General features: G+C 40.7%; 1 protein-coding gene across 1 annotated transcript in view; it reads left to right on the top strand.

Annotated features, from left to right (window-relative positions):
* PRKG2 (protein kinase cGMP-dependent 2) overlaps positions 1 to 26,433 on the top strand; it is a 179,619-nt gene that overhangs the window by 84,171 nt on the left and 69,015 nt on the right. Inside the window, exons 4-6 of the mRNA XM_069742823.1 lie at positions 12,233 to 12,346; positions 13,045 to 13,150; positions 16,207 to 16,270. Coding sequence (XP_069598924.1) covers positions 12,233 to 12,346; positions 13,045 to 13,150; positions 16,207 to 16,270 — 284 coding nt within the window. The remainder of the gene's footprint in view (positions 1 to 12,232; positions 12,347 to 13,044; positions 13,151 to 16,206; positions 16,271 to 26,433) is intronic.

The raw sequence follows: 26,433 nt of genomic DNA, 5'->3' as shown, positions 1-26,433 counted from the left end.
AACCATTCTGACCTGCTTCACATGAGACTCCCAATCATCTGAGAAGATCAAAATGTCATCCAAGTAAACAATCAGGAATTTATCCAGATACTCACGGAAGATGTCATGCATAAAAGACTGAAACACAGATGGAGCATTGGCAAGTCCGAACGGCATCACTAGATACTCAAAATGACCCTCGGGCGTATTGAATGCAGTTTTCCATTCATCTCCTTGCCTGATTCTCACCAGATTATACGCACCACGAAGATCTATCTTAGTGAACCAACTAGCCCCCTTAATCCGAGCAAACAAGTCAGATAACAATGGCAAGGGATACTGAAATTTAACAGTGATCTTATTAAGAAGGCGGTAATCAATACACGGTCTCAGCGAACCATCCTTCTTGGCTACAAAGAAGAACCCTGCTCCCAGTGGTGGTGACGATGGGCGAATATGTCCCTTCTCCAGGGATTCCTTCACATAACTGCGCATAGCGGCGTGTTCGGGCACGGATAAATTAAATAATCGACCTTTAGGGAATTTACTACCAGGAATCAAATTGATAGCACAATCACAATCCCTATGCGGAGGTAGAGCATCGGACTTGGGCTCTTCAAATACATCCTGATAATCAGACAAGAACTCTGGGACCTCAGAAGGGGTGGATGACGAAATCGACAAAAATGGAACATCACCATGTACCCCCTGACAACCCCAGCTGGATACCGACATGGAATTCCAATCCAATACTGGATTATGGGTTTGTAGCCATGGCAACCCCAACACGACCACATCATGCAGATTATGCAACACCAGAAAGCGAATAACTTCCTGATGTGCAGGAGCCATGCACATGGTCAGCTGGGCCCAGTATTGAGGTTTATTCTTGGCCAAAGGTGTAGCATCAATTCCTCTCAATGGAATAGGACACCGCAAAGGCTCCAAGAAAAACCCACAACGTTTAGCATAATCCAAATCCATCAGATTCAGGGCAGCGCCCGAATCCACAAACGCCATGACAGAAAACGACGACAAAGAGCATATCAAGGTAATGGACAGAAGGAATTTGGACTGTACAGTACCAATGACGGCAGACCTAGCGGACCGCTTAGTGCGCTTAGGACAATCAGAAATAGCATGAGTGGAATCACCACAGTAGAAACACAGACCATTCAGACGTCTGTATTCCTGCCGTTCAACTCTAGTCATAGTCCTATCGCACTGCATAGGCTCAGGTTTAACCTCAGGCAGTACCGCCAAATGGTGCACAGATTTACGCTCGCGCAAGCGTCGACCGATCTGAATGGCCAAAGACAAAGACTCATTCAAACCAGCAGGCATAGGAAATCCCACCATGACATCCTTAAGAGCCTCAGAGAGACCCTTTCTGAACAAAGCTGCCAGCGCAGATTCATTCCACTGAGTGAGTACTGACCATTTCCTAAATTTCTGACAATATACTTCTATATCATCCTGACCCTGGCACAAAGGCAGCAAATTTTTCTCAGCCTGATCCACTGAATTAGGCTCATCGTACAGCAATCCGAGTGCCAGGAAAAACGCATCGACACTACTCAATGCAGGGTCTCCTGGCGCAAGAGAAAATGCCCAGTCTTGAGGGTCGCCGCGCAAAAAAGAAATAATAATCAAAACCTGTTGAATAGGATTACCAGAAGAATGAGGTTTCAAGGCCAGAAATAGCTTACAATTATTTTTGAAACTTAGAAACTTAGTTCTATCTCCAAAAAACAAATCAGGAATAGGAATTCTTGGTTCTAACATAGATTTCTGATCAATAGTATCTTGAATTTTTTGTACATTTATAACGAGATTATCCATTGAAGAGCACAGACCCTGAATATCCATGTCCACACCTGTGTCCAGAATCACCCAAATGTCTAGGGGAGAAAAAAAAAAGTGAACACAGAGCAGAAAAAAAAAAAAAAAAAGATGTCAGAACTTTTTCTTTCCCTCTATTGAGAATCATTAGTTTGGCTCCTTGTACTGTTATGTTTGCTAATGACAGGTGTTATGAAGGCAATCCAGAAACACAGTGTGCTTAGCGATCAGAGCGCACACAGTGATCTGACAAATACCCAAAAATACAAGAACGAGCTCTGAGACGTGGAAACTCTGTAGACTGCACACCTGATCCTATCCTAAACACAACTAAAAGCGGCTGTGGATTGCGCCTAACAACTACCTAGGCAACTCGGCACAGCCTAAGAAACTAGCTAGCCTGAAGATAGAAAAATAGGCCTGACTTGCCCCAGAGAAATTCCCCAAAGGAAAAGGCAGCCCCCCACATATAATGACTGTGAGTAAGATGAAAAGACAAAACGTAGGGATGAAATAGATTCAGCAAAGTGGGGCCCGATATTCTAGGACAGAGCGAGGACAGTAAAGCGAACTTTGCAGTCTACAAAAAACCCTAAAGCAAAACCACGCAAAGGGGGCAAAAAAAACCCACCGTGCCGAACTAACGGCACGGCGGTACACCCTTTGCGTCTCAGAGCTTCCAGCAAAACAAAAGACAAGCTGGACAGAAAAAAAAGCAACAAAAAAAAACAAAAGGCACTTAGCTATACAGAGCAGCAGGTCACAGGAACAATCAGGAGAAGCTCAGATCCAACACTGAAACATTGACAAGGAGCAAGGATAGCAGCATCAGGCGGAGTTAAGTAATGAAGCAGTTAACGAGCTCACCAGAACACCTGAGGGAGGAAGCTCAGAAGCTGCAGTACCACTTGTGACCACAGGAGTGAATTCAGCCACAGAATTCACAACAGTTCAGTCACTATGTGGTGGTAATATGTTGTCCGGCCATGGTGTGGCAGTATTTGTTCCTTACATGTGCTATTATTTGGTCACTATGTGGTGGCAATATGTAATTTGGTCATGGTACAGTGGTATTTGTCCCCTGTATGTGGTATTATTGGTGATCATATGGTGGTAATATGTGGTCTGGTCATGGTGCGGTGGTATTTGTCCCCTGTATGTGGTATTATTGGTGATCTTATGGTGGTAGGTAATATGTGGTCTGGTCATGGTGTGGTGGTATTTGTCCCCTGTATGTGGTATTGGTCTTTTTAAAAATTGAAAAATAAATAAAAATATACCTAAATTGTATTGGACACTTTAATAAATGTTTAATAGGTTAGAGTAGGGTAGGGCCCGACCCTGTCGTGGTGGCGGCTTTAAAAATCTTTTGACTATGGACAGTTCAAGGGGTGGAGCCTGGGCGGAGTCTCAAGGGGGCCCAGAAAATTTTGCCAGTATGGGGCCCCGAAATTCCTAGTGGCCACCCTGATGCCCGCAGACCATTCCATCAAAGTCTGCGTTCCAAACATCACTTCTTCCTTTCCGAGCCCTGCTGTGTGCCCAAACAGTAGTTTCCAAGCACAATTGGGGTATCAGTGTACTCAATATAAATTGCACAACAAATTTTGGAATCTATTTTCTCCTGTTGCTTTTATGAAAATAAAAACTTGTGTTTTAACCCCTTTACCCCCAAGGGTGGTTTGCACGTTAATGACCAGGCCAATTTTTACAATTCTGACCACTGTCCCTTTATGAGGTTATAACTCCGAAACGCTTCAACGGATCCTGGTGATTCTGACATTGTTTTCTCGTGACATATTGTACTTCATGATAGTGGTAAAATTTCTTTGATAGTACCTGCGTTTATTTGTGAAAAAAACGGAAATTTGGCGAAAATTTTGAAAATTTCGCAATTTTCAAACTTTGAATTTTTATGCAATTAAATCACAGAGATATGTCACACAAAATACTTAATAAGTAACATTTCCCACATGTCTCCTTTACATCAGCATAATTTTGGAACCAATTTTTTTTTTTTGTTAGGGAGTTATAAGGGTTAAAAGTTGACCAGCAATTTCTCATTTTTACAACACCATTTTTTTTTAGGGACCACGTCTCATTTGAAGTCATTTTGAGGGGTCTATATGATAGAAAATGCCCAAGTGTGACACCATTCTAAAAACTGCACCCCTCAAGGTGCTCAAAACCACATTCAAGAAGTTTATTAACCCTTCAGGTGTTTAATAGGAATTTTTGGAATGTTTAAATAAAAATGAACATTTAACTTTTTTACACAAAAAATTTACTTCAGCTCCAATTTGTTTTATTTTACCAAGGGTAACAGGAGAAATTGGACCCAAAAAGTTGTTGTCCAATTTGTCCTGAGTACGCTGATACCCCATATGTGGCAGTAAACCACTGTTTGGGCGCATGGGAGAGCTCGGAAGGGAAGGAGCGCTATTTGACTTTTCAATGCAAAATTGACAGGAATTGAGATGGGACGCCATGTTGCGTTTGGAGAGCCACTGATGTGCCTAAACATTGAAACCCCCCACAAGTGACACCATTTTGGAAAGTAGACCCCCTAAGGAACTTATCTGGATGTGTGGTGAGCACTTTGACCCACCAAGTGCTTCACAGAAGTTTATAATGCAGAACCGTAAAAATAAAAAATCATATTTTTTCACAAAAATTATATTTTTGCCCCTAATTTTTTATTTTTCCAAGGGTAAGAGAAGAAATTGGACCTCAAAAGTTGTTTTCCAATTTGTCCTGAGTACGCTGATACCCTATATGTGGCAGTAAACCACTATTTGGGCGCATGGGAGAGCTCGGAAGGGAAGGAGCGCAGTTTGACTTTTCAATGCAAAATTGACAGAAATTGAGATGGGACGCCATATTGCGTTTGGAGAGCCACTGATGTGCCTAAACATTGAAACCCCCCACAAGTGACACCATTTTGGAAAGTAGACCCCCTAAGGAACTTATCTAGAGGTGTGGTGAGCACTTTGACCCACCAAGTGCTTCACAGAAGTTTATAATGCAGAACCGTAAAAATAAAAAATCATATTTTTTCACAAAAATTATATTTTTGCCCCCAATTTTTTATTTTTCCAAGGGTAAGAGAAGAAATTGGACCTCAAAAGTTGTTGTCCAATTTGTCCCGAGTACGCTGATACCCCATATGTGGCAGTAAACCACTGTTTGGGCGCATGGGAGAGCTCGGAAGGGAAGGAGCGCCGTTTGACTTTTCAATGCAAAATTGACAGGAATTGAGATGGGACGCCATGTTGCGTTTGGAGAGCCCCTGATGTGCCTAAACATTGAAACCCCCCACAAGTGACACCATTTTGGAAAGTAGACCCCCTAAGGAACTTATCTGGATGTGTGGTGAGCACTTTGACCCACCAAGGGCTTCACAGAAGTTTATAATGCAGAGCCATAAAAATAAAACAAAATTTTTTTCCCACAAAAATTATTTTTTAGCCCCCAGTTTTGTATTTTCCCTAGGGTAACAGGAGAAATTGGACCCCAAAAGTTGTTGTCCAATTTGTCCTGAGTACGCTGATACCCCATATGTGGGGGGGAACCACCGTTTGGGCGCATGGGAGGGTTCGGAAGGGAAGGAGCGCCATTTGGAATGCAGACTTAGATGGAATGGTCTGCAGGCGTCACATTGCGTTTGCAGAGCCCCTAATGTACCTAAACAGTAGAAACCCCCCACAAGTGACACCATTTTGGAAAGTAGACCCCCTAAGGAACTCATCTTGATGTGTTGTGAGAGCTTTGAACCCCCAAGTATTTCACTACAGTTTATAACGCAGAGCCATGCAAATAAAAAATATTTTTTTTTCCACAAAAATTATATTTTAGCCCCCAGTTTTGTATTTTTCCAAGGTTAGCAGGAGAAATTGGACCCTAAATGTTGTTGTCCAATTTGTCCTGAGTACGCTGATACCCGATATGTGGGGGGGAACCACCGTTTGGGCGCATGGGAGGGCTCGGAAGGGAAGGAGCATCATTTGGAATGCAGACTTAGATGGATTGGTCTGCAGGCGTCACATTGCGTTTGCAGAGCCCCTAATGTACCTAAACAGTAGAAACCCCCCACAAGTGACCCCATATTGGAAACTAGACCCCTCAATGAACTTATCTAGATGTGTTGTGAGAACTTTGAACCCCCAAGTGTTTCACTACAGTTTATAACGCAGAGCCGTGAAAATAAAAAATCTTTTTGTTTTCCCACAAAAATTATTTTTTAGCCCCCAGTTTTGTATTTTCCCAAGGGTAACAGGAGAAATTGGTCCAAAAAAGTTGTTGTCCAATTTGTCCTGAGTACGCTGATACCCGATATGTTGGGGTAAACCCCTGTTTGGGCACACAGGAGAGCTCGGAAGGGAAGGAGCACTGTTTTACTTTTTCAACGCAGAATTGGCTGGAATTGAGATCGGACGCCATGTCGTTTGGAGAGCCCCTGATGTGCCGAAACAGTGGAAACCCCCCAATTATAACTGAAACCCTAATCTAAACACACCCCTAACCCTAATTCCAACGGTAACCCTAACCACACCTCTAACCCTGACACACCCCTAACCCTAATCCCAACCCTATTCCCAACTGTAAATGTAATCTAAACCCTAACCCTAACTTTAGCCCCAACCCTAACTGTAGCCCCAACCCTAACCCTAACCCTAGCCCTAACCCTAGCCCTAACCCTAACCCTAGCCCTAACCCTAGCCCTAACCCTAGCCCTAACCCTAGCCCTAACCCTGGCCCTAACCCTAACCCTAACCCTAGCCCTAACCCTAGCCCTAACCCTAGCCCTAACCCTAACCCTAGCCCTAGCCCTAACCCTAGCCCTAACCCTAGCCCTAGCCCTAACCCTAGCCCTAACCCTAGCCCTAACCCTAGCCCTAACCCTAGCCCTAATGGGAAAATGGAAATAAATACATTTTTTTTTATTTTTCCCTAACTAAGGGGGTGATGAAGGGGGGTTTGATTTACTTTTATAGCGAGTTTTTTAGCGGATTTTTATGATTGGCAGCCGTCACACACTGAAAGACCCTTTTTATTGCAAAAAATATTTTTTGCAATACCACATTTTGAGAGCTATAATTTTTCCATATTTTGGTCCACAGAGTCATGTGAGGTCTTGTTTTTTGCGGGACGAGTTGACGTTTTTATTGAAAACATTTTTGGGCACGTGACATTTTTTGATCGCTTTTTATTCCGATTTTTGTGAGGAAGAATGACCAAAAGCCAGCTATTCATGAATTTCTATTGGGGGAGGCGTTTATACCGTTCCGCGTTTGGTAAAATTGATAAATCAGTTTTATTCTTCGGGTCAGTACGATTACAGCGATACCTCATTTATATCATTTTTTTATGGTTTGGTGCTTTTATACGATAAAAACTATTTTACAGAAAAAATAATTATTTTTGCATCGCTTTATTCTCAGGACTATAACTTTTTTATTTTTTTGCTGATGATGCTGTATGGCGGCTCTTTTTTTGCGGGACAATATGACACTTTCAGCGGTACCATGGTTATTTATATCTGTCCTTTTGATCGCGTGTTATTCCACTTTTTGTTCGGCGGTATGATAATAAAGCGTTGTTTTTTGCCTCGTTTTTTTTTTTTTTTTCTTACGGTGTTTACTGAAGGGGTTAACTAGTGGGACAGTTTTATAGGTCGGGTCGTTACGGACGCGGCAATACTAAATATGTGTACTTTTATTGTTTTTTTTTTTTTATTTAGATGAAGAAATGTATTTATGGGAATAATATTTTTTTTTTTTTTCATTATTTTGGAATATTTTTTTTTTTTTTTTTTTTTTACACATTTGGAAATTTTTTTGTTTACTTTTTTACTTTGTCCCAGGGGGGGACATCACAGATCAGTGATCTGACAGTTTGCACAGCACTCTGTCAGATCACTGATCTGACATGCAGCGCTGCAGCCTTCACAGTGCCTGCTCTAAGCAGGCTCTGTGAAGCCACCTCCCTCCCTGCAGGACCCGGATCCGCGGCCATCTTGGATCCGGGGCTCGAGCAGGGAGGGAGGTGAGGAGACCCTCGCAGCAACGCGATCACATCGCGTTGCTGCGGGGGGCTCAGGGAAGCCCGCAGGGAGCCCCCTCCCTGCGCGGTGCTTCCCTGCACCGCCGGCACATCGCGATCATCTTTGATCGCGGTGTGCCAGGGGTTAATGTGCCGGGGGCGGTCCGTGACCGCTCCTGGCACATAGTGCCGGATGTCAGCTGCGATAAGCAGCTGACACCCGGCCGCGATCGGCCGCGCTCCCCCCGTGAGCGCGGCCGATCGGCTATGACGTACTATCCCGTCCAGGGTCAGATAAGCCCAGGGCACCTCGACGGGATAGTACGTCTAAGGTCACAGAGGGGTTAAACATTTTTGTGGAACAAATGTAATTTTTTATTTTCACGGCTTAGCATTACAAATTTATGAGAACCACCTAGGGGTTCAAGGTGCTGACCACACATCTAGAAAACTTCCTTGGGGTCCAGTTTCCAAGATGAGGTAATTTCTTTGAGTTTCCACTGTTAAGGCATATCAGAGGCTCTCCAATCGCAAAATGATGCCTGCAGACCATTTCATATAAGTCTAAGTTCCTCATGTCACTCCTTCCCTTCCAAGCCCTGCCATGTTCCCAAACAGTAGTTTTCCCTCACAAATTGGGTATCCGCTTACTCAATAGAAATTTTGTGGTCTATTGTCTCCTGTTACCCTTGGGAAAATAAAACATTTGGGGCTTAAAGAACATTTTTGTGGAAAAAATACATTTTTTATTTTCCTGGCTCTACGTTATAAACTTATAAAACCTACAAGAAGCAAAATGAATATAAACCCTGCTATAACTAAATAAATAGAAAGCAAGAGTGCAAAGGGTTCTTAGTAACACTGTTTTTGATCAAAAAAGGACCCGATCCTTTGTGTGCCCTTATTCACACACTGAGGTCAACTTTGACACATGGTAAGGTTTTTAATATTGGACAGAGTAGGACCAGGATCAGGGTCACCTTGCCGACGGTGGGATGGCTTTTGTGCTTTTTTTTTTATTCAAAGATACTAAGAACCCTGTGTTATTTAAATGCACTTTTGCTTTTTATTTATTTAGCTACAGAAGGGTTTATGTTCATTTTGCTTCTTGTAGGTTTTGTATGCTTTATGGCCAAAGTGAATATTCATTCATCTGCTGCATGTATGCCAACTTAAACCAAGATTAATTTTTGTGATTTTATGTTAAAAACGTCTGTGAAGCACCTGGGGATTCAAGGTTCAATCCACCATCTAGATAAGTTCCTTTGGGGTCTAGTTTCCAAAATGGGGTCAGTCATTGGGGTTTTCCACATCTGTTTAGCCACATCAGTGGTTCTCCAAATGCTAAGTGGCATTTGTTCTCAATTCCAGAAAATTTTGTGTTCAAAAAGTCAAATGGTGCTCCTTATCTTCTAAACCCTTCAGTGCACCAAAACAGTGCACAACATTTTTTTTTAGATCCATTTTATCCTGTTACCCTTGTGAAAATAAAAAATTTGGGGCTAAAAAAACATTTTTGTGGAACAAATGTGATTTTTTTTTTATTTTTACGTCTCTCATTTATAAACTTGTATGAAGCACCTGAGGGTTCAATGTGCTCAACTCACATCTAGGAAAGTTCCATTGGGGGTAATGCTTCCAAACGTGGGTCATATGTGGGAGTTTTCCATTGTTTAGATTCTCAAAACGCTACATGGCGTCTGTTCTCGATTCCAGCTAATTTTGCGTTCAAAAATTCAAACATTGTTCCTTTCCTTCTGAGCCCTGCAGTGTGCCCAAACAGTAGTTTTTCCCCATGCATGGGGTATCAGCATACTCAGGTCCATTTTCTTCTGTTACCTATGTGAAAATAAAAAAATTTGGGACTAAAAGAAAATTTTTCGGGAAAAAAATGATTTTTTATTTTCACAGCTCTACGTTATAAACTAATATGAAGCACCTGGGGGTTCAAAATGCTCACTACTCATCTAGATAAAGTTGTTTGGGGGTCTAGGCACTAAAATAGTATTACTTGTGGGGGGGTTTCCACTCTTTAGGTGAATCAGCAGTAAAAATCAGAAAGCTATGTCACTCAAAATAGTTAATAAATAACATTTTCCACGTGTATACTTTACATTAGCACAATTTTTTAAACAAAATTTTTTTTGTTAGGAGGTTATAAGGGTAAGATAACCAGCGATATCTAATTTTTTCAACAAAATTTACAAAACCATTTTTTTAGGGACCACATCACATTTGAAGTAGCTTTGAGGGGCCTATATGACAGAAAATACCCAAAAGTTACACCATTCTAAAAACTGCACCCATCAAGGTGTTCAAAACCACATTCAGTAAGTTTATTAACTTTTCAAGTCCTTTAAATGAATTAATGGAATATGGAAGGAAAAAATAAACATTTAACTTATTTCACAAAAATTTTACTTTCGACCCAAATTTTTTTATTTTTGCAAGGGTAACAGGAAAAAATGGACCACAAAAGATGTTGTGCAATTTCTCCTGAGCATGCAATTACCCCATATGTGAGAGAAAAACACTGTTTGAGCACACGGCAGGGCTTGGAAGGGAAGGAGGGTCATTTGACTTTTTGAATGTAAAATTTGCTGGACGCAATGTCACATTTGGAGAGCCCCTGATGTGCCTAAACAGTAGAAACTGCTCACAGATAACACCATTTTGGAAGCTAGACCCCTCAGAGAACCTATCTAGATGTGTGGTGAGCACCTTGAACCCCCAGGTGCTTCACAGATTATAACGTTGAGCTGTGAAGATTAAAGAAATCACATTTTTCACACAAAAATGTTCTTTTAGCACCAAATATTGCATTTTAACAAAGGTAACAAGAAAAATTGCACCATACAAATTGTTGTGTGATTTCTCCTAAGTATGTCAAAACCTCATATGTTTGTGAAAACTATTGTTTTGGAGTACGTCAGGGCTCGGAAGGGAAAAAGCGCCGTTTGACTTTTTGAAGGCAAAATTTGCTGTAATCATTTGTGGACAGCATGTGGAGATTGGAGAGCCCCTGATGTGCCTAAAGAATGGAAACCTCCCAAAAGTGACCCCACTTTGGAAACTAGACAACTCAGGGAACTTATCTAAATGTGAGGTGAGCACCTTGAACCCCCAGGGTCTTCCCAGAAGTGTATAACCTTGAGCCATAAAAATAAAAAATCTAATTTTTCCAACAAAAATGTTCTTTTAGCCCCAATTTTTTTAATTTCACAAGGGTAACAGGAAAAAATGAACCATACAGTTTGTTGTGCAATTTCTCTAGTACGCAGATACCCAATATGTGGAGGAAAACTACTGTTTGGGTGTATGTCAGGACTCGGAAGGAAGGAGCACCATTTTTCTAATTTGAAACTGACGGAGTTGTATGATGGCTTGTTTTTTGCTGGACAAGAAGACATTGTTAGAGATACTATTGTTAGTTTTATAGGGCAGATCGTTCTGGATGCGGCAATACCAAATATGTGTACTTTTTTGTTTATTTTTACTTTTTACATAAATAAATGTATTTATTGGATTCATATTTTTTATTTTTGTTCTTTATTTTGTGATTTTTAAAAAATATTTTTACAATTTTTATAATTTTTTCTTTCCACAAAAAATCCTTGTCCCAGGATTTCCACAAACTGACAGAATGGAGTAGATGGAGAATTTTTTTTTTCTCCATCTTCTCCTCATCCAAGAGAATCAGATCACACTCTCATCAGAGTGTTATTACAGTGTGATTTGCATAATCGACCCCATTCTGTTGGATGAGAGAACATATGCTGGTGTGCACCCAGCCTTATATAAAATTTGCGCTTTCTATAATACCACCCACATCACTCATAGTCAGCTCTCTGTGTACGCCATACATAAGCAGAACGCTGCCAGTCAGCGGTGGGGGTGGGTTATACAGAGCTCATGGATATGGAGGGCGGTATGGCAGCAGGTTTACTGGTCCTCTAGTGATAATCTCCTGCTGATAAAACAGTGATTGTATCAAAACTACACTAAGTATCCCAGTAAGTGATACATCACTGGAATCAGTTTCTCTTTCTATACATCATGCTGCTCTTAGATTAAGTGTCAAAAACATGGTGACACATTCTTTTTAAAGTCTAGGTGTACAATCCTTAATCAACGTGTGAAAGTGATCTCCATGATTACTAAAAGTGAGTTGCAGAAACAATGGTAATTTCAAATGTCCTATGAATAAAGAGGTAGCGTTTTAGTAACGTAATATAATACACTTTATGTGTACAGAACAGTTTAGTATAGTTGACCAATAATTGTAAGAAACCATGTCAGGACATCTTAGCATGTATGTCAAAGTTTTCAGAATTTATTGTGAGTCTTAAAAATATCATTTTTTTTGCAGAGGGTAAAACCGAGGTCTTCCAGCAGAATAAGCTTCTAGCGTCTATTCCAGTGTGGACAACATTTGGAGAGTTAGCAATACTTTATAACTGCACAAGAACTGCTTCAGTCAAAGGTAAATGCATTCAGATCAGACTCTACGTCTGCAAAGTTTTATTAGAAAGTGGTCCAAAAACATCTTTAAAGCTAAGTTTGGAATTTTTGTCTTTAGGATTTGATGCTTTAGAGTGTACAATATGCGGGATAATTTTTGTAATATTTATTTGCTGTGTATGCCAGGATGAGTTAATGTCAAGAAGTTAGATAAAGTTGTCACAATCAAAACGTAAGATAAATCCGAGTCCCCATATTTTGAGTAGTCACGCTGATGTTCTCCACACTCTCTTTTCTTCCCTCAACATCTCTGTAGGCATCTTTAAGAGCAAAACTTTTAATAAGTTCCTACTGAAAACTGTGAACTCTTGACATGGTCCTACTTATTACAGCCATTTCTAAAAAGGTTGCAGACCCTTTAGGGTCCTTCTCTAATGACACTGTGAGAGGTATAATCCAGTTATGGTCATAAGGTGCCAATAAAGAGGAAGAATTCCAAGAAGATTGAATTAAAGTTGCATTATCATCCACTGGGAACCGGCGGTATCACTTTCAGATTGGTGGTGACAACTGCAAAGTAGAAAATCAGATTTGACAAAGATAAATGATAAGGAGCAAAACTCTAATGAAAATGTTGCTTATATTAAGATGTTTGGTTAAGTGTGTACAATTTTACCACTTGAAAATAAGTTTTATGTCAACCTTTTTTTTGTGCATCAGCATTAACTAATGTCAGGACATGGGCACTTGACCGAGAAGTGTTTCAAAATATCATGAGAAAGACAGCTCAGACAAGACATGAGGAATATCAGAACTTTTTGAGAAGGTAAATGTTGATGACTTTTGTAAAAAATTTGCATATATTATATTTTCTTCTTAGATCAAAAGTTTTTATATCTGAATAACACAACTTGAGACAAGAGATGACATGTTCTAACTTATGGAACATTGCTTTATTCCCTTTTTCTGTGTCTGCAAAATTGCACTCCAAGTGAACAGTTGATACACTTCCGATGGTTGGTCTTCTAGGAGCACACTAACAGCTAAAGTTTTTCTTCAAGAAGGTTCCCCAGTTACTAGTCTGCCTCTGATTGAAGTACATCATATGTCATGGTAGAATAGGTTAATAAAGGCAGGTCAGAGATGGGGTATATAGGTGACAAATATTATATAATGATCCTAACGGGGCATCTATACTGCAGGATAATCGTGAATGAATGCGGGTAAAACGCTAATTTCATCATTATCTTGCTATGTAAGCAGGCTGTCGATCACCCAATGTGTTTTGTTTGATCAGATCTTATATGCAGCATAAAAGATCATTGTAATCAGCGACGTATCATCCTGTGTAAACAGGACTTGTTCTGCCAAGAACTATGACAGACTTCGTTCACTGAGCAACATAGTATAGATCACTCAGTGTGAATCGTTTACTTAGGTCTGCGTAAGCAGGCGTTCAAACAACCGCTGATCAGTAAAAGTTTACCGATTGGCGGTTGTATTGTGTTTCCGATAGGTCTGTTTACACAGACCTTTAGTGTTAATACACCAATATATAACAATGCTTCTAGAAGGTACACCACCATAAGGAGCCTGAATGAATGGTACACTTTATATCTGTCAGATTCTTACACAAATGCAACAGAGGAAGTTTCAGAAGTAAAATTGAAGACATGAGGATATATAGTTGAAGCTTGATGGACCTGATGTTATTCTGAATTATCTCAATATGTATAACTGTTTAACTCCATATCAGCATGGGTTTATGAGAAATCGCTCCTGTCAAACCAATCTAATCAGTTTTTATGAAGAGGTAAGCTATAGACTGGACCACGGTGAGTCATTGGACGTGGTATATCTCGATTTTTCCAAAGCGTTTGATACCGTGCCGCACAAGAGGTTGGTACACAAAATGAGAATGCTTGGTCTGGGGGAAAATGTGTGTAAATGGCTTAGTAACTGGCTTAGTGATAGAAAGCAGAGGGTGGTTATAAATGGTATAGTCTCTAACTGGGTCGCTGTGACCAATGTGGTAACGCAGGGGTCGGTATTGGGACCTGTTCTCTTCAACATATTCATTAATGATCTGGTAGAAGGTTTATACAGTAAAATATCGATATTTGCAGATGATACAAAACTATGTAAAGCAGTTAATACAAGAGAAGATAGTATTCTGCTACAGATGGATCTGGATAAGTTGGAAACTTGGGCTGAAAGGTGGCAGATGAGGTTTAACAATGATAAATGTAAGGTTATACACATGGGAAGAAGGAATCAATATCACCATTACACACTGAACGGGAAACCACTGGGTAAATCTGACAGGGAGAAGGACTTGGGGATCCTAGTTAATGATAAACTTACCTGGAGCAGCCAGTGCCAGGCAGCAGCTGCCAAGGCAAACAGGATCATGGGGTGCATTAAAAGAGGTCTGGATACACATGATGAGAGCATTATACTGCCTCTGTACAAATCCCTAGTTAGACCGCACATGGAGTACTGTGTCCAGTTTTGGTCACCGGTGCTCAGGAAGGATATAATGGAACTAGAGAGAGTACAAAGGAGGGCAACAAAATTAATAAAGGGGATGGGAGAACTGCAATACCCAGATACATTAGCGAAATTAGGATTATTTAGTCTAGAAAAAAGACGACTGAGGGGCGATCTAATAACCATGTATAAGTATATAAGGGGACAATACAAATATCTCGCTGAGGATCTGTTTATACCAAGGAAGGTGACGGGCACAAGGCGGCATTCTTTGCGTCTGGAGGAGAGAAGGTTTTTCCACCAACATAGAAGAGGATTCTTTACTGTTAGGGCAGTGAGAATCTGGAATTGCTTGCCTGAGGAGGTGGTGATGGCGAACTCAGTCGAGGGGTTCAAGAGAGGCCTGGATGTCTTCCTGGAGCAGAACAATATTGTATCATATAATTATTAGGTTCTGTAGAAGGACATAGATCTGAGGATTTATTATGATGGAATATAGGCTGAACTGGATGGACAAATGTCTTTTTTCGGCCTTACTAACTATGTTACTATGTTACTATGTTACTATGACCTCTTTAGTTACAAAACTGATGTTGTAAATTGAAGTTATAAAACAATCATGTAGATGAACATTTATAAGACATGGTGATTTGAGTAAGATTTCCACCAAGGACAACATCTACAAGGAGTTTGTAAGTTCTCCCCGTGATTGCGTGGGTTTCCTCCGGGTACTCCGGTTTCCTCCCACACTCCAAAGACATACTGATAGGAAATTTAGATTGTGAGTTCCAATGGGGACAGTGAGGATGTTGTCTGTAAAGCTCTGTGGACTTAAAACATCAAAATGTTTATCCTGTCACTATATTGTAGTCATCATATTATACAGAACTGTGTACTTACAATTGCTCATTTTGCTCTTCTACCCAGCTAATTCTCTTTTCCACTGGGTCTATGACATCACGTGATTAAAAACCGACTAGCTAAATCCTTCTAAGCTCTATGTAGAAACAGGAAGTCTCTTTTCCATGCATGAGTCATGATTCACTTCAAAAGTGCCTGGCTGGGGTGAGGAGGGAGCAGCAGGAGTTGAAGCAGTTGATGACTCATGCAGGGAAAAGAGACTTCCAATTTCTACATATGGCAGAGAAAAGAGAAGAATCAACTGGATAGAAGGACAAAATGAGCAATTGTAAGTGCAAAGTGCCATAGAATATGATGATTGAAATATATATTTAAGTAAAATAAATAAATGCATAAAATCACAATTAATCTTGTTGATGGAAATGTACATAAAGATTATTAATATGTACTTGGTGTATAGAATATTTAGTTGCAGTGTGCACCATTTTGGTAAATGTCATTATGCTTAAATAGATGTTTCTTTATCCAAAGTGTTTTTTTGCTGAAGAAGCTTCCAGAAGACAAGTTGGTGAAGATTGCAGACTGCTTGGAACTGGTAATTCTATATTAAACTCCCAGAAGTTTAAAAATAAAAATCATAGTGGCATTGTGGTGCTGACTGCATGTAATTAAAGCCAACCTGTGACCAGGTTTTCCCTTTATAAAGTACGTCCAGCACCTGTAAGCCCTCTGTTACATCATCATATAATGTTCTGTGTAGGTCCCAAATCCGCCCCTCAGGGCACAAAAAATAACACTTAGAGACAGTCCGGTCCAGTCCGATGGGCATCTCTAGTTTGATCTGGCACGACCTCGCTTCTTACTATCTCCACCCTCCTTCCCAGCTTCATGTAGATGACGCATCCTAAGTCATCCACACAGTGTCCTCCATCACGTTCCTGTGCAGGTGAACTTGTTTCTGCCTTGCCAAAGACAGAGCAAAATCTTGTAATGTGCATGGTCTGACTTCAACCTACGGGTAATTGGTGCTCTTTGGCCTTTCCCTACGCATGTGCACTTGAGTACTTTGCCCTGCCCTTAGCAGGGCAGAGAGAAGTGCACAAGGGCACAATGGAGGACACTGTGTGGAGGACATAGGACGTGTCATCCACATGAAGCAGGGAATGAGGGCAGTGATTGTAAGAAGAGAGGAGGTGCCGGATCAGGACTAGAGACGCCCAACAAACCAGAGACGCCCATCGGACCGGACCACCTTGTAGGCGAGTATAATAAAAGCTATCTTTGGTGCCCTTCTGAGCGGATTGAGGACATACATACAGCATTCTAATATGCTGCAGCAGAGGGCTTATAAGTGCTGGCCATACTTTATATAGGGAAAACTCAGTGACAGGTTCTCTTTAGGTCTGTTTTGGGGAAGTTTCATTTGTACGAAATATCATAACATTGTATATGTTTCTTGCTTCTTTCAAAATATATTTAATTAAAAATATAATGTGAATGTTGCAGAGAATAGTGTGGATTGTTGTGGAGACAACACTTGGAATACATTTAGAAGGAGTCTCAACCATTCAAAAATAAATTGACATTTTTTTAAAAACATTTTTGAAATGTCAAATCTGATGACAAGGGGGCTACCAGAAATTATTTTCTATGTGTCTCTAAAACGGAAAAAAGTGAAAAAGACGCCAAACTATTTTACCAAAGCACAAGAGAGCTCATTAAAAGAGTTCTGTGAGTGCACGAAACAAACTGAAAGGAGGGCCCAGTTAGTTTATTTTCTTGGGCAGAAACATAATATGGAAGGTGGCCACTTCAAATACATGCGGAGGAATCACACACTCCATTTCTGAAAAATTTAACAGAAAGAAACTATTACAAGGTGTTGACTTTATGTCAGTCCTATGTTCATCATATAATTTAACTAAAAGAAAAGCAACCTTCTATTAAAATGCAGTCAAAGAGCACTTTGCACTTAAGTGTAAATTACACCGCCAATGTATCAATGAGTATTTCATAGAAATTCCCTGGTGTCATTTATTAATTCCATGCCATGATGATACAGTGTTTGCTCTCCCATTTCCCAGGGTTTTGATGATGAAATCATTCTGAACAGGTCTTCTTGGATCTGTCCCCTCCAGAGGGTTGGCCATGTAACGTAACACTGACACAGATGTTGCAAATTAATAATTCAGCGTAATTTCACCGAAGAGCGCAGTCATTTTTCTTTAAAAGATGAAAATGTGTTTCTAATAGAGTATTTGGAGAGCAGACGTAATAACCACAAGAGAATTCCATTCTGATCCCAGATATTAAATCTGGAGGTATGAGGATTAATGGGAGTGCACTTTGCCTGCTACCTCTTCACCTTTCAGTATTTAAAATAGGATGTTGCAGGATTGTTTGGTTTATGTTACTTATTTGTATTTGTCTTTATTCCATTAATTTATTTACATAGATTTGTGCCGTATACATATACAGTTATGTTCAAAAGTTTACATACCCCAGCAGAATTTTGACTTTCTTGGCCATTTTTCAGAGAATATGAATGATAACAAAAAAGTTTTTCTCCACTCACGATTAGTGGTTGGGTGAAGTGTTTTTATTGTCAAACTACTGTGTTTTCTCTTTTTAAATTATATTGACAAACAACTCAAAACATCCAAATGACCCTGATCAAAAGTTCACATACCCTGGTGATTTTGGCCTGATAACATGCACAGAAGTTGACACAAATGGGTTTGAATGGCTGCTAAAGGTAACATCATCACCTGTGACCTGTTTGCTTGTAATTAGTGTGTGCATAAAAGCTGAGTGAGTTTCTGGGATCCAGACAGACTCTTGCATCTTTCATCCAGCCACTGATGTTTCTGAATTGTGAGCCATAGAGAAAGCAAAAGAATTGTCAACGGATCTACAGGAAAAGGTAGTTGAACTGTGTAAAACAAGAAAAGGATACAAGAAGATATCCAAGGAATTGATAATGCCAGTCGGCAGCGTTCAAACTGTGTTTAACAAATAGAAAATCAGGGTCTCTGTAAAAACAAAACCATGGTCAGTAGACCAACAAAAATGTTGTCCACAACTGCCAGGAAAATTGTTCGGGATGCAAACAAAAACCCAACAATATCATATACTGAAATACAGAACTCTCAGAAAACTAGCGGTGTGGCTGTTTCAAGATGCACAATAAGGAGGCACTTGAAGAAAAATGAGCTGCATGGTCGTGTCACCAGAAGAAAGCCATTACTGCACAAATGCCACAAAGTTTATTGCCTACAATACGCAAAACAGCATAGAGACAAGCCCCAAACTTCTGGATCAAGGTAATTTGGAGTGATGAGACCAAAATTAAAATTTTTGGCTACAACCGTAAACATTAAATTTGGAGAGAGATCAACAAGACCTATGACGAAAGGAACACCATTCCTACTGTAAAGCACAGAGGTGGATTGCTAATGTTTTGGGGATGTGTGAGCTACAAAGGCACATGAAACTAGGTCAAAGTTGAAGGAAAAATGAATGCAGCACGTTATCAGCAAATACTGGAGGCAAATTTGCACTCATCAGCCCGGAAGCTGCGCATGGGACGTACTTGGACGTTACAACATGACAACAATCCAAAACACAAGGCCAAGTCGACCTGTCATTGGCTACAACAGAACAAAGTGAAGGTTCTGGAGTGGCCATCTCAGTTTCCTGACCTCAATATCATTGATCACTCTGGGGAGATCTCAAGCTCGCAGTTCATGCTAGACAGCCCAGGAATTTACAGGAACTGGAGGCTTTTTGCCAAGTAGAGTGGGCAGCTTTACCATCTGAGAAAATAAAGAACCTCATCCACAACTACCACAAAAGACTTCAAGCTGTCATTGATGTTAGAAAAGGCAATGCACAGTATTAAGAAATGGGGCATGTGGACTTTTGATCAGGGTCATTTGGATGTTTTGTGTTGTCATTATGAATAGTGATGAGTGAATATACTCTGGGATTCCCTAGCAAACAGGCAACCCCCACATGTACTTATGCTGGCTAACAGATGTAAATCATTCAGCTGCGGCGCTGAAAACTAAATCTCTGAGTACTTACAAATACTCGGAGGACACCCAAGCGTGCTCGGGAAATCTCGAGTACCGAGTATATTCGCTCATCACTAATTATGATTTCAACAGAGAAATCACAGTAGTTTGACAGTAAATGGCTTCACCCAATCACTAACCATGAGTGCAGAAAAGTTTTGGTGTTATCATTCATATTCTCTTTAAAAAGGCCAAGAAAGCAAAAATGATGCCTGGGTATGTAAACTTTTGAGCACAACTGTATTTAATTGCATTCATTATTAAAATTTCTTTCAATATATAATAATTGTTTAAGTTAGTTCAAGAGGGTGGTGAGTACAATTCAGAGGTGCAGATGTAAGTGTCACCTGGATACTGGTGTTTAAGGTAGCAAAATAGCCTTTCTGCTGTATAAGACATCAGTTATATGTATCGGACTCTGAACACTGAATTTTTCACAGAAATCTGTTTTACTGTTTGGGATTGGTGCCAAATAAAAATTTGTTGAAAGGCTGCAGCATAACCAATCAACAAGTTTTTAGGTTTTGGGAACCCAGAGCCATCACAGCTATGCCAAGTATTGTTATGGAAGTGGTTGGCCAGCGTAACTCATGAGCCAGCCTGTATAAATGCTGGATCACGGGTGGCTCTGCCATTTTGTTCTGACTAGCATAGTGACAGGTGTAAAAATAAATAAATAAATAAAAAAAACGCTATGGGGGTTCCCCATTTCTAATAACCAAAGGAAAACAGACAGCTATAAGCTGGTCTAATTAAGTTGGTAAAGGGCCAATATCTATTGACCTTCCCAGCCTAGTAATATCAGCCCCCAGCTATCTGCTTTGCTGTTTATTAAAAAAGGCAAAGCAGACAGCCCATAAACCCAGAATTGGTGCATCCATTCGATGGAGCTTTGGCGTGGCTCTTCCTGATTGCCCCGTTGTGGTGGCAATCGCAATAATAGCTATTGGGGTTGATGTCAGCTGTGTAATGTCAGCCCGCATTAAACTTTGTAAAATGAAGTGGTTTTCTCCTAGCAACCATTCCAAAGAAGTCATGGTTGTTAAGTCTTTTTCTAATTGTACTGTAATAAATTTGAACATTTAACATGCTGAGTTCTTTAGAGTCTGGGCGGTAGCTCTTGGAGTTTTGTTTTTTTTGTATTTTCTAAACATTGCACATTTTAACTTTGAGATGAATTTACTGATATGTCTGCTCCTAAGTAGATTGTCAACTGTCTTGACTATTTTCCACTTGTGAATAATCTTTCTCTCTGTAGAATGATAGCCTTCCAAATGCTGGGAAATGGTCTTATATCTCTTCCCAGATTTGTGGACAGCAATAATTGCTTCCCTAAGAATATTACAAATATTTTTCCTAATTGTGTTACTAAACTCCCGAAGGCGTCAGACCAGCAAACTGCCAACTTTTCTGTTTTCACCGAAGTATTAACACTTTTGGATGAGCAATTAATAAAGGTCATCTGATGACCTCTTACTTTCTATTGAGGCAGTAAGGGTGTGTTTCTTTCTTTATACATTGCTTCTGCATTTTGGCTTACCTTTTGTTAAGTAAATTATGACAATTTTTACTATGTCTGTATATATAAAACCATCAAATTCAAAGAGGAAGTACTTATTTTTTTCTCACGACTGTACTGTAGAATTGTAAACTTTATAAGTATATCAATCATTTTAATAGTTCAACATTGTGTACTGATTAAATCAGTAATCTAGGATTTACAGTATTCAGAGTCAGGGCTCCATGTTTTCTGTTATTGAGCCAAAAATCACCTTCTCCTTGCACATTCCTAGAGTTACAGGTTAAACCTCTGACTCTTTGAGGTCACATATAAGGGGGATAAGGAACTAATTAAGCTTCTTCCATTAGTGTTTATAGGCAGCAAGAAGTTAATCATTTAACTCTATTAATGTGTTAATTAAGGCATCATTTAAAACTCTCCATAGAGTTTAGTTTATGGCCAACAACTCTCACTTTTCACTGTTCATATGTTTTCAATGTGGGAAAGAGAATAAGCCATTGTCAGATGCTGCGGTAACAAACGGTTGAGCATCGAAATCCCCACATACCTGATCTGTCAATTTCACAATGTTTAATTCAGTTTAATTGTAAAAAAAAAACAAGTAACTTGCTAAAGATGAATGCATTTTGTATAGCCTTTTAACTACATCATGTTATTTGTCTTTTCCCATCTTGTTCTCCCCGATTTCAGGAAGTTAGAAGAATTCTAAGCTTAGTTTTCCATCTTGAAAGATTATTCTCATCTTGTAACTTTATGGTATATTGCTTGGGTATAATAGAAGAGACAATTTGCCAAGCACCAGATATTTTCTAAAATATACTTTAGCTGTTATTTATAAAAAGCCTTTGTTATTGCCTTAGAAATGTTGACTTTTGTAGACATGTAGTGAGGTAATCGAGGTGCACAGACAGTATTGCTGGAGAGCCTACAAACTATTTGGTGCTCAAACCAATCTAATCAGTTTTTATGAAGAGGTAAGCTATAGGCTGGACCACGGTGAGTCATTGGACGTGGTATATCTCGATTTTTCCAAAGCGTTTGATACCGTGCCGCACAAGAGGTTGGTACACAAAATGAGAATGCTTGGTCTGGGGGAAAATGTGTGTAAATGGGTTAGTAACTGGCTTAGTGATAGAAAGCAGAGGGTGGTTATAAATGGTATAGTCTCTAACTGGGTCGCTGTGACCAGTGGGGTACCGCAGGGGTCGGTATTGGGACCTGTTCTCTTCAACATATTCATTAATGATCTGGTAGAAGGTTTACACAGTAAAATATCGATATTTGCAGATGATACAAAACTATGTAAAGCAGTTAATACAAGAGAAGATAGTATTCTGCTACAGATGGATCTGGATAAGTTGGAAACTTGGGCTGAAAGGTGGCAGATGAGGTTTAACAATGATAAATGTAAGGTTATACACATGGGAAGAAGGAATCAATGTCACCATTACACACTGAATGGGAAACCACTGGGTAAATCTGACAGGGAGAAGGACTTGGGGATCCTAGTTAATGATAAACTTACCTGCAGCAGCCAGTGCCAGGCAGCAGCTGCCAAGGCAAACAGGATCATGGGGTGCATTAAAAGAGGTCTGGATACACATGATGAGAGCATTATACTGTGTTGTGAATTCTGTGGCTGAGTTCACTTCTGTGGTCACAAGTGGTATTGCAGTCTCTGGGCTTCCTCCCTCAGGTGTTTTGGTGAGCTCGTTGGCTGCCTTGCTATTTAGCTCCACCTGAGTCTGTCTTCCTTGCTCCTTGTCAATGTTCCAGTGTTGGATCTGAGCTACTGCATCTTTCCTTGGGCCTGCTGCTCTGCTAGATAAGTTCTTCTAGTTTGTTTTCTGTTTTTTCTGTCCAGCTTGTTATTATCTTTTGCTGGAAGCTCTGAGAAGCAAAGGGGTGCACCGCCGTGCTGTTAGTTCGGCACGGTGGGTCTTTTTGCCCCTTTGCGTGGTTTTCGTTTTAGGGTTTTTTGTAGACTGCATAGTTCTCTTTGCTATCCTCGCTCTGTCTAGAATATCGGGCCTCACTTTGCTGAATCTATTTCATTCCTACGTTTGTCTTTTCATCTTGCTAACAGTCATTATATGTGGGGGCTGCCTATTCCTTTGGGGTATTTCTCTGAGGTAAGTCAGGCTTGTATTTCTATCTTCAGGCTAGTCAGCTCCTCAGGCAGTGCCGAGTTGCATAGGTAGTGGATAGGCGCAATCCACTGCTGCTTCCAGTTGTGTGAGGATAGATCAGGTACTGCAGTCTACAGAGATTCCACGTCTCAGAGCTCGTCCTATTGTTTTGGGTTATTGCCAGATCTCTGTATGTGCGCTGATTACTGCACGCTGTGTTGCCTGATTGCCAGCCATAACAGTACAAGGAGCCATTCAATGATTTCCAATAGAGGGAAAAAAGAAATCCTGACATCATTTTTTTTTCTTAGCTCTGTCTTCAGTCTTTTTTTTCCCCTAGACATTAGAGTGCTTCAGGACACAGCTGTGGACATGGATATTCAGGCTCTGTGCTCCTCAATGGATAATCTCGTTGTAAATGTAGAAAAGATTCAAGATACTATTGATCAGAAATCGATGCTAGAACCAAGAATTCCGATTCCTGATTTGTTTTTTGGTGACAGAACTAAGTTCCTGAGCTTCAGAAATAATTGTAAGCTATTTTTGGCCTTGAAACCTCATTCTTCTGGTAATCCTATTCAACAGGTTTTGATTATTATTTCTTTTTTGCGCGGCGACCCACAGGACTGGGCGTTTTCTCTTGCACCAGGAGATTCTGCATTGAGTAATGTTGATGCATTTTTCCAGGCGCTGGGATTGCTTTACGATGAGCCTAATTCAGTGGATCAAGCTGAGAAAAATCTGCTGGCTTTATGCCAGGGTCAGGATGATGTAGAAGTATATTGTCAGAAATTTAGAAAATGGTCAGTACTCACTCTGTGGAATGAATCTGCACTAGCGGCTTTGTTCAGAAAGGGTCTCTCTGAAGCTCTTAAGGATGTAATGGTGGGATTTCCTATGCCTGCTGGTTTGAATGAGTCTATGTCCTTGGCCATTCAGATCGGTCGTCGCTTGCGCGAGCGTAAATCTGTGCACCATCTGGCGGTATTGTCTGAGAGTAAACCTGAGCCTATGCAGTGCGACAGGACTATGACTAAAGTAGAACGGCACGAACACAGACGTCTGAACAGACTGTGTTTCTATTGTGGTGATTCTACTCATGCTATTTCTAATTGTCCTAAACGCACTAGGCGGTTCGATAGCTCTGCCGTTATTGGTACTGTACAGTCCAAATTCCTTTTGTCCATTACCTTAATGTGCTCTTTGTCATCATATTCTGTCATGGCGTTTGTGGATTCAGGCGCTGCCCTGAATCTGATGGATTTGGATTATGCTAAACGTTGTGGATTTTTCTTGGAGCCTTTGCGGTGTCCTATTCCGTTGAGAGGAATTGATGCTACACCTCTGGCCAAGAATAAGCCTCAGTACTGGGCCCAGCTGACCATGTGCATGGCTCCTGCACATCAGGAAGTTATTCGCTTTTTGGTACTGCATAATTTGCATGATGTGGTCGTGTTGGGGTTGCCATGGCTACAAACCCATAATCCAGTATTGGATTGGAACTCTATGTCGGTAACCAGCTGGGGTTGTCAGGGAGTACATGGTGATGTTCCATTTTTGTCTATTTCGTCATCCATTCCTTCTGACATCCCAGAGTTCTTGTCGGACTTTCAGGATGTATTTGAAGAGTCCAAGTCTGATGCCCTTCCTCCGCATAGGAATTGTGATTGTGCTATCGATTTGATTCCTGGTAGTAAATTCCCTAAGGGTCGTTTATTTAATTTGTCCGTACCTGAACACACCGCTATGCGCAGTTATGTGAAGGAGTCCCTGGAGAAGGGACATATTCGCCCATCGTCGTCACCATTGGGAGCAGGGTTCTTTTTTGTAGCCAAGAAGGATGGTTCGCTAAGACCGTGTATTGATTACCGCCTTCTTAATAAGATCACTGTTAAGTTTCAGTATCCCTTGCCATTGATTTCTGACTTGTTTGCTCGGATTAAGGGGGCTAGTTGGTTTACTAAGATTGATCTTCGTGGTGCGTATAATCTGGTGAGAATCAGGCAGGGAGATGAATGGAAAACGGCATTTAATACGCCCGAGGGTCATTTTGAGTATCTGGTGATGCCGTTCGGACTTGCCAATGCTCCATCTGTTTTTCAGTCTTTTATGCATGACATTTTCCGTGAGTATCTGGATAAATTCTTGATTGTTTACTTGGATGACATTTTGATCTTCTCAGATGATTGGGAGTCTCATGTGAAGCAAGTCAGAATGGTTTTCCAGGTACTGCGTGCTAATTCCTTGTTCGTGAAGGGATCAAAGTGTCTCTTCGGTGTGCAGAAAGTTTCATTTTTGGGGTTCATCTTTTCCCCTTCTACTATCGAGATGGATCCGGTTAAGGTTCAGGCCATCCAGGATTGGACTCAGCCGACATCTCTAAAAAGTTTGCAGAAATTCCTGGGCTTTGCTAATTTTTATCGTCGCTTCATCTGTAATTTTTCTAGCATTGCCAGACCATTGACCGATTTGACCAAGAAGGGTGCTGATTTGGTTAATTGGTCTTCTGCTGCCGTGGAAGCTTTTCAGGAGTTGAAGCGTCGTTTTTGCTGTGCCCCTGTGTTGTGTCAACCTGATGTTTCTCTTCCGTTCCAGGTCGAGGTTGATGCTTCTGAGATTGGTGCAGGGGCGGTTTTGTCACAGAGAGGTTCTGGTTGCTCAGTGTTCAAACCATGTGCTTTCTTTTCCAGGAAATTTTCTGCTGCTGAGCGTAATTATGATGTGGGCAACCGAGAGTTGCTGGCCATGAAGTGGGCATTCGAGGAGTGGCGTCATTGGCTTGAGGGTGCTAAGCATCGCGTGGTGGTTTTGACTGATCATAAGAACCTTACTTATCTTGAGTCTGCCAAGCGCTTGAATCCTAGACAGGCCCGTTGGTCGTTGTTTTTTGCTCGTTTTGATTTTGTGATTTCATACCTTCCGGGCTCTAAAAATGTGAAGGCGGATGCTCTGTCTAGGAGTTTTGTGCCCGACTCTCCGGGGTTATCTGAGCCGGCGAGTATCCTCAAGGAAGGAGTCATTGTGTCTGCCA

The sequence above is a fragment of the Ranitomeya imitator genome, chromosome 1 (genome assembly GCF_032444005.1).
Source record: "Ranitomeya imitator isolate aRanImi1 chromosome 1, aRanImi1.pri, whole genome shotgun sequence".
Lineage (NCBI taxonomy): Eukaryota > Metazoa > Chordata > Amphibia > Anura > Dendrobatidae > Ranitomeya > Ranitomeya imitator.
Note: the sequence above shows the minus strand (reverse complement) of the source record. Positions and strands in the feature narration are given on the sequence as shown.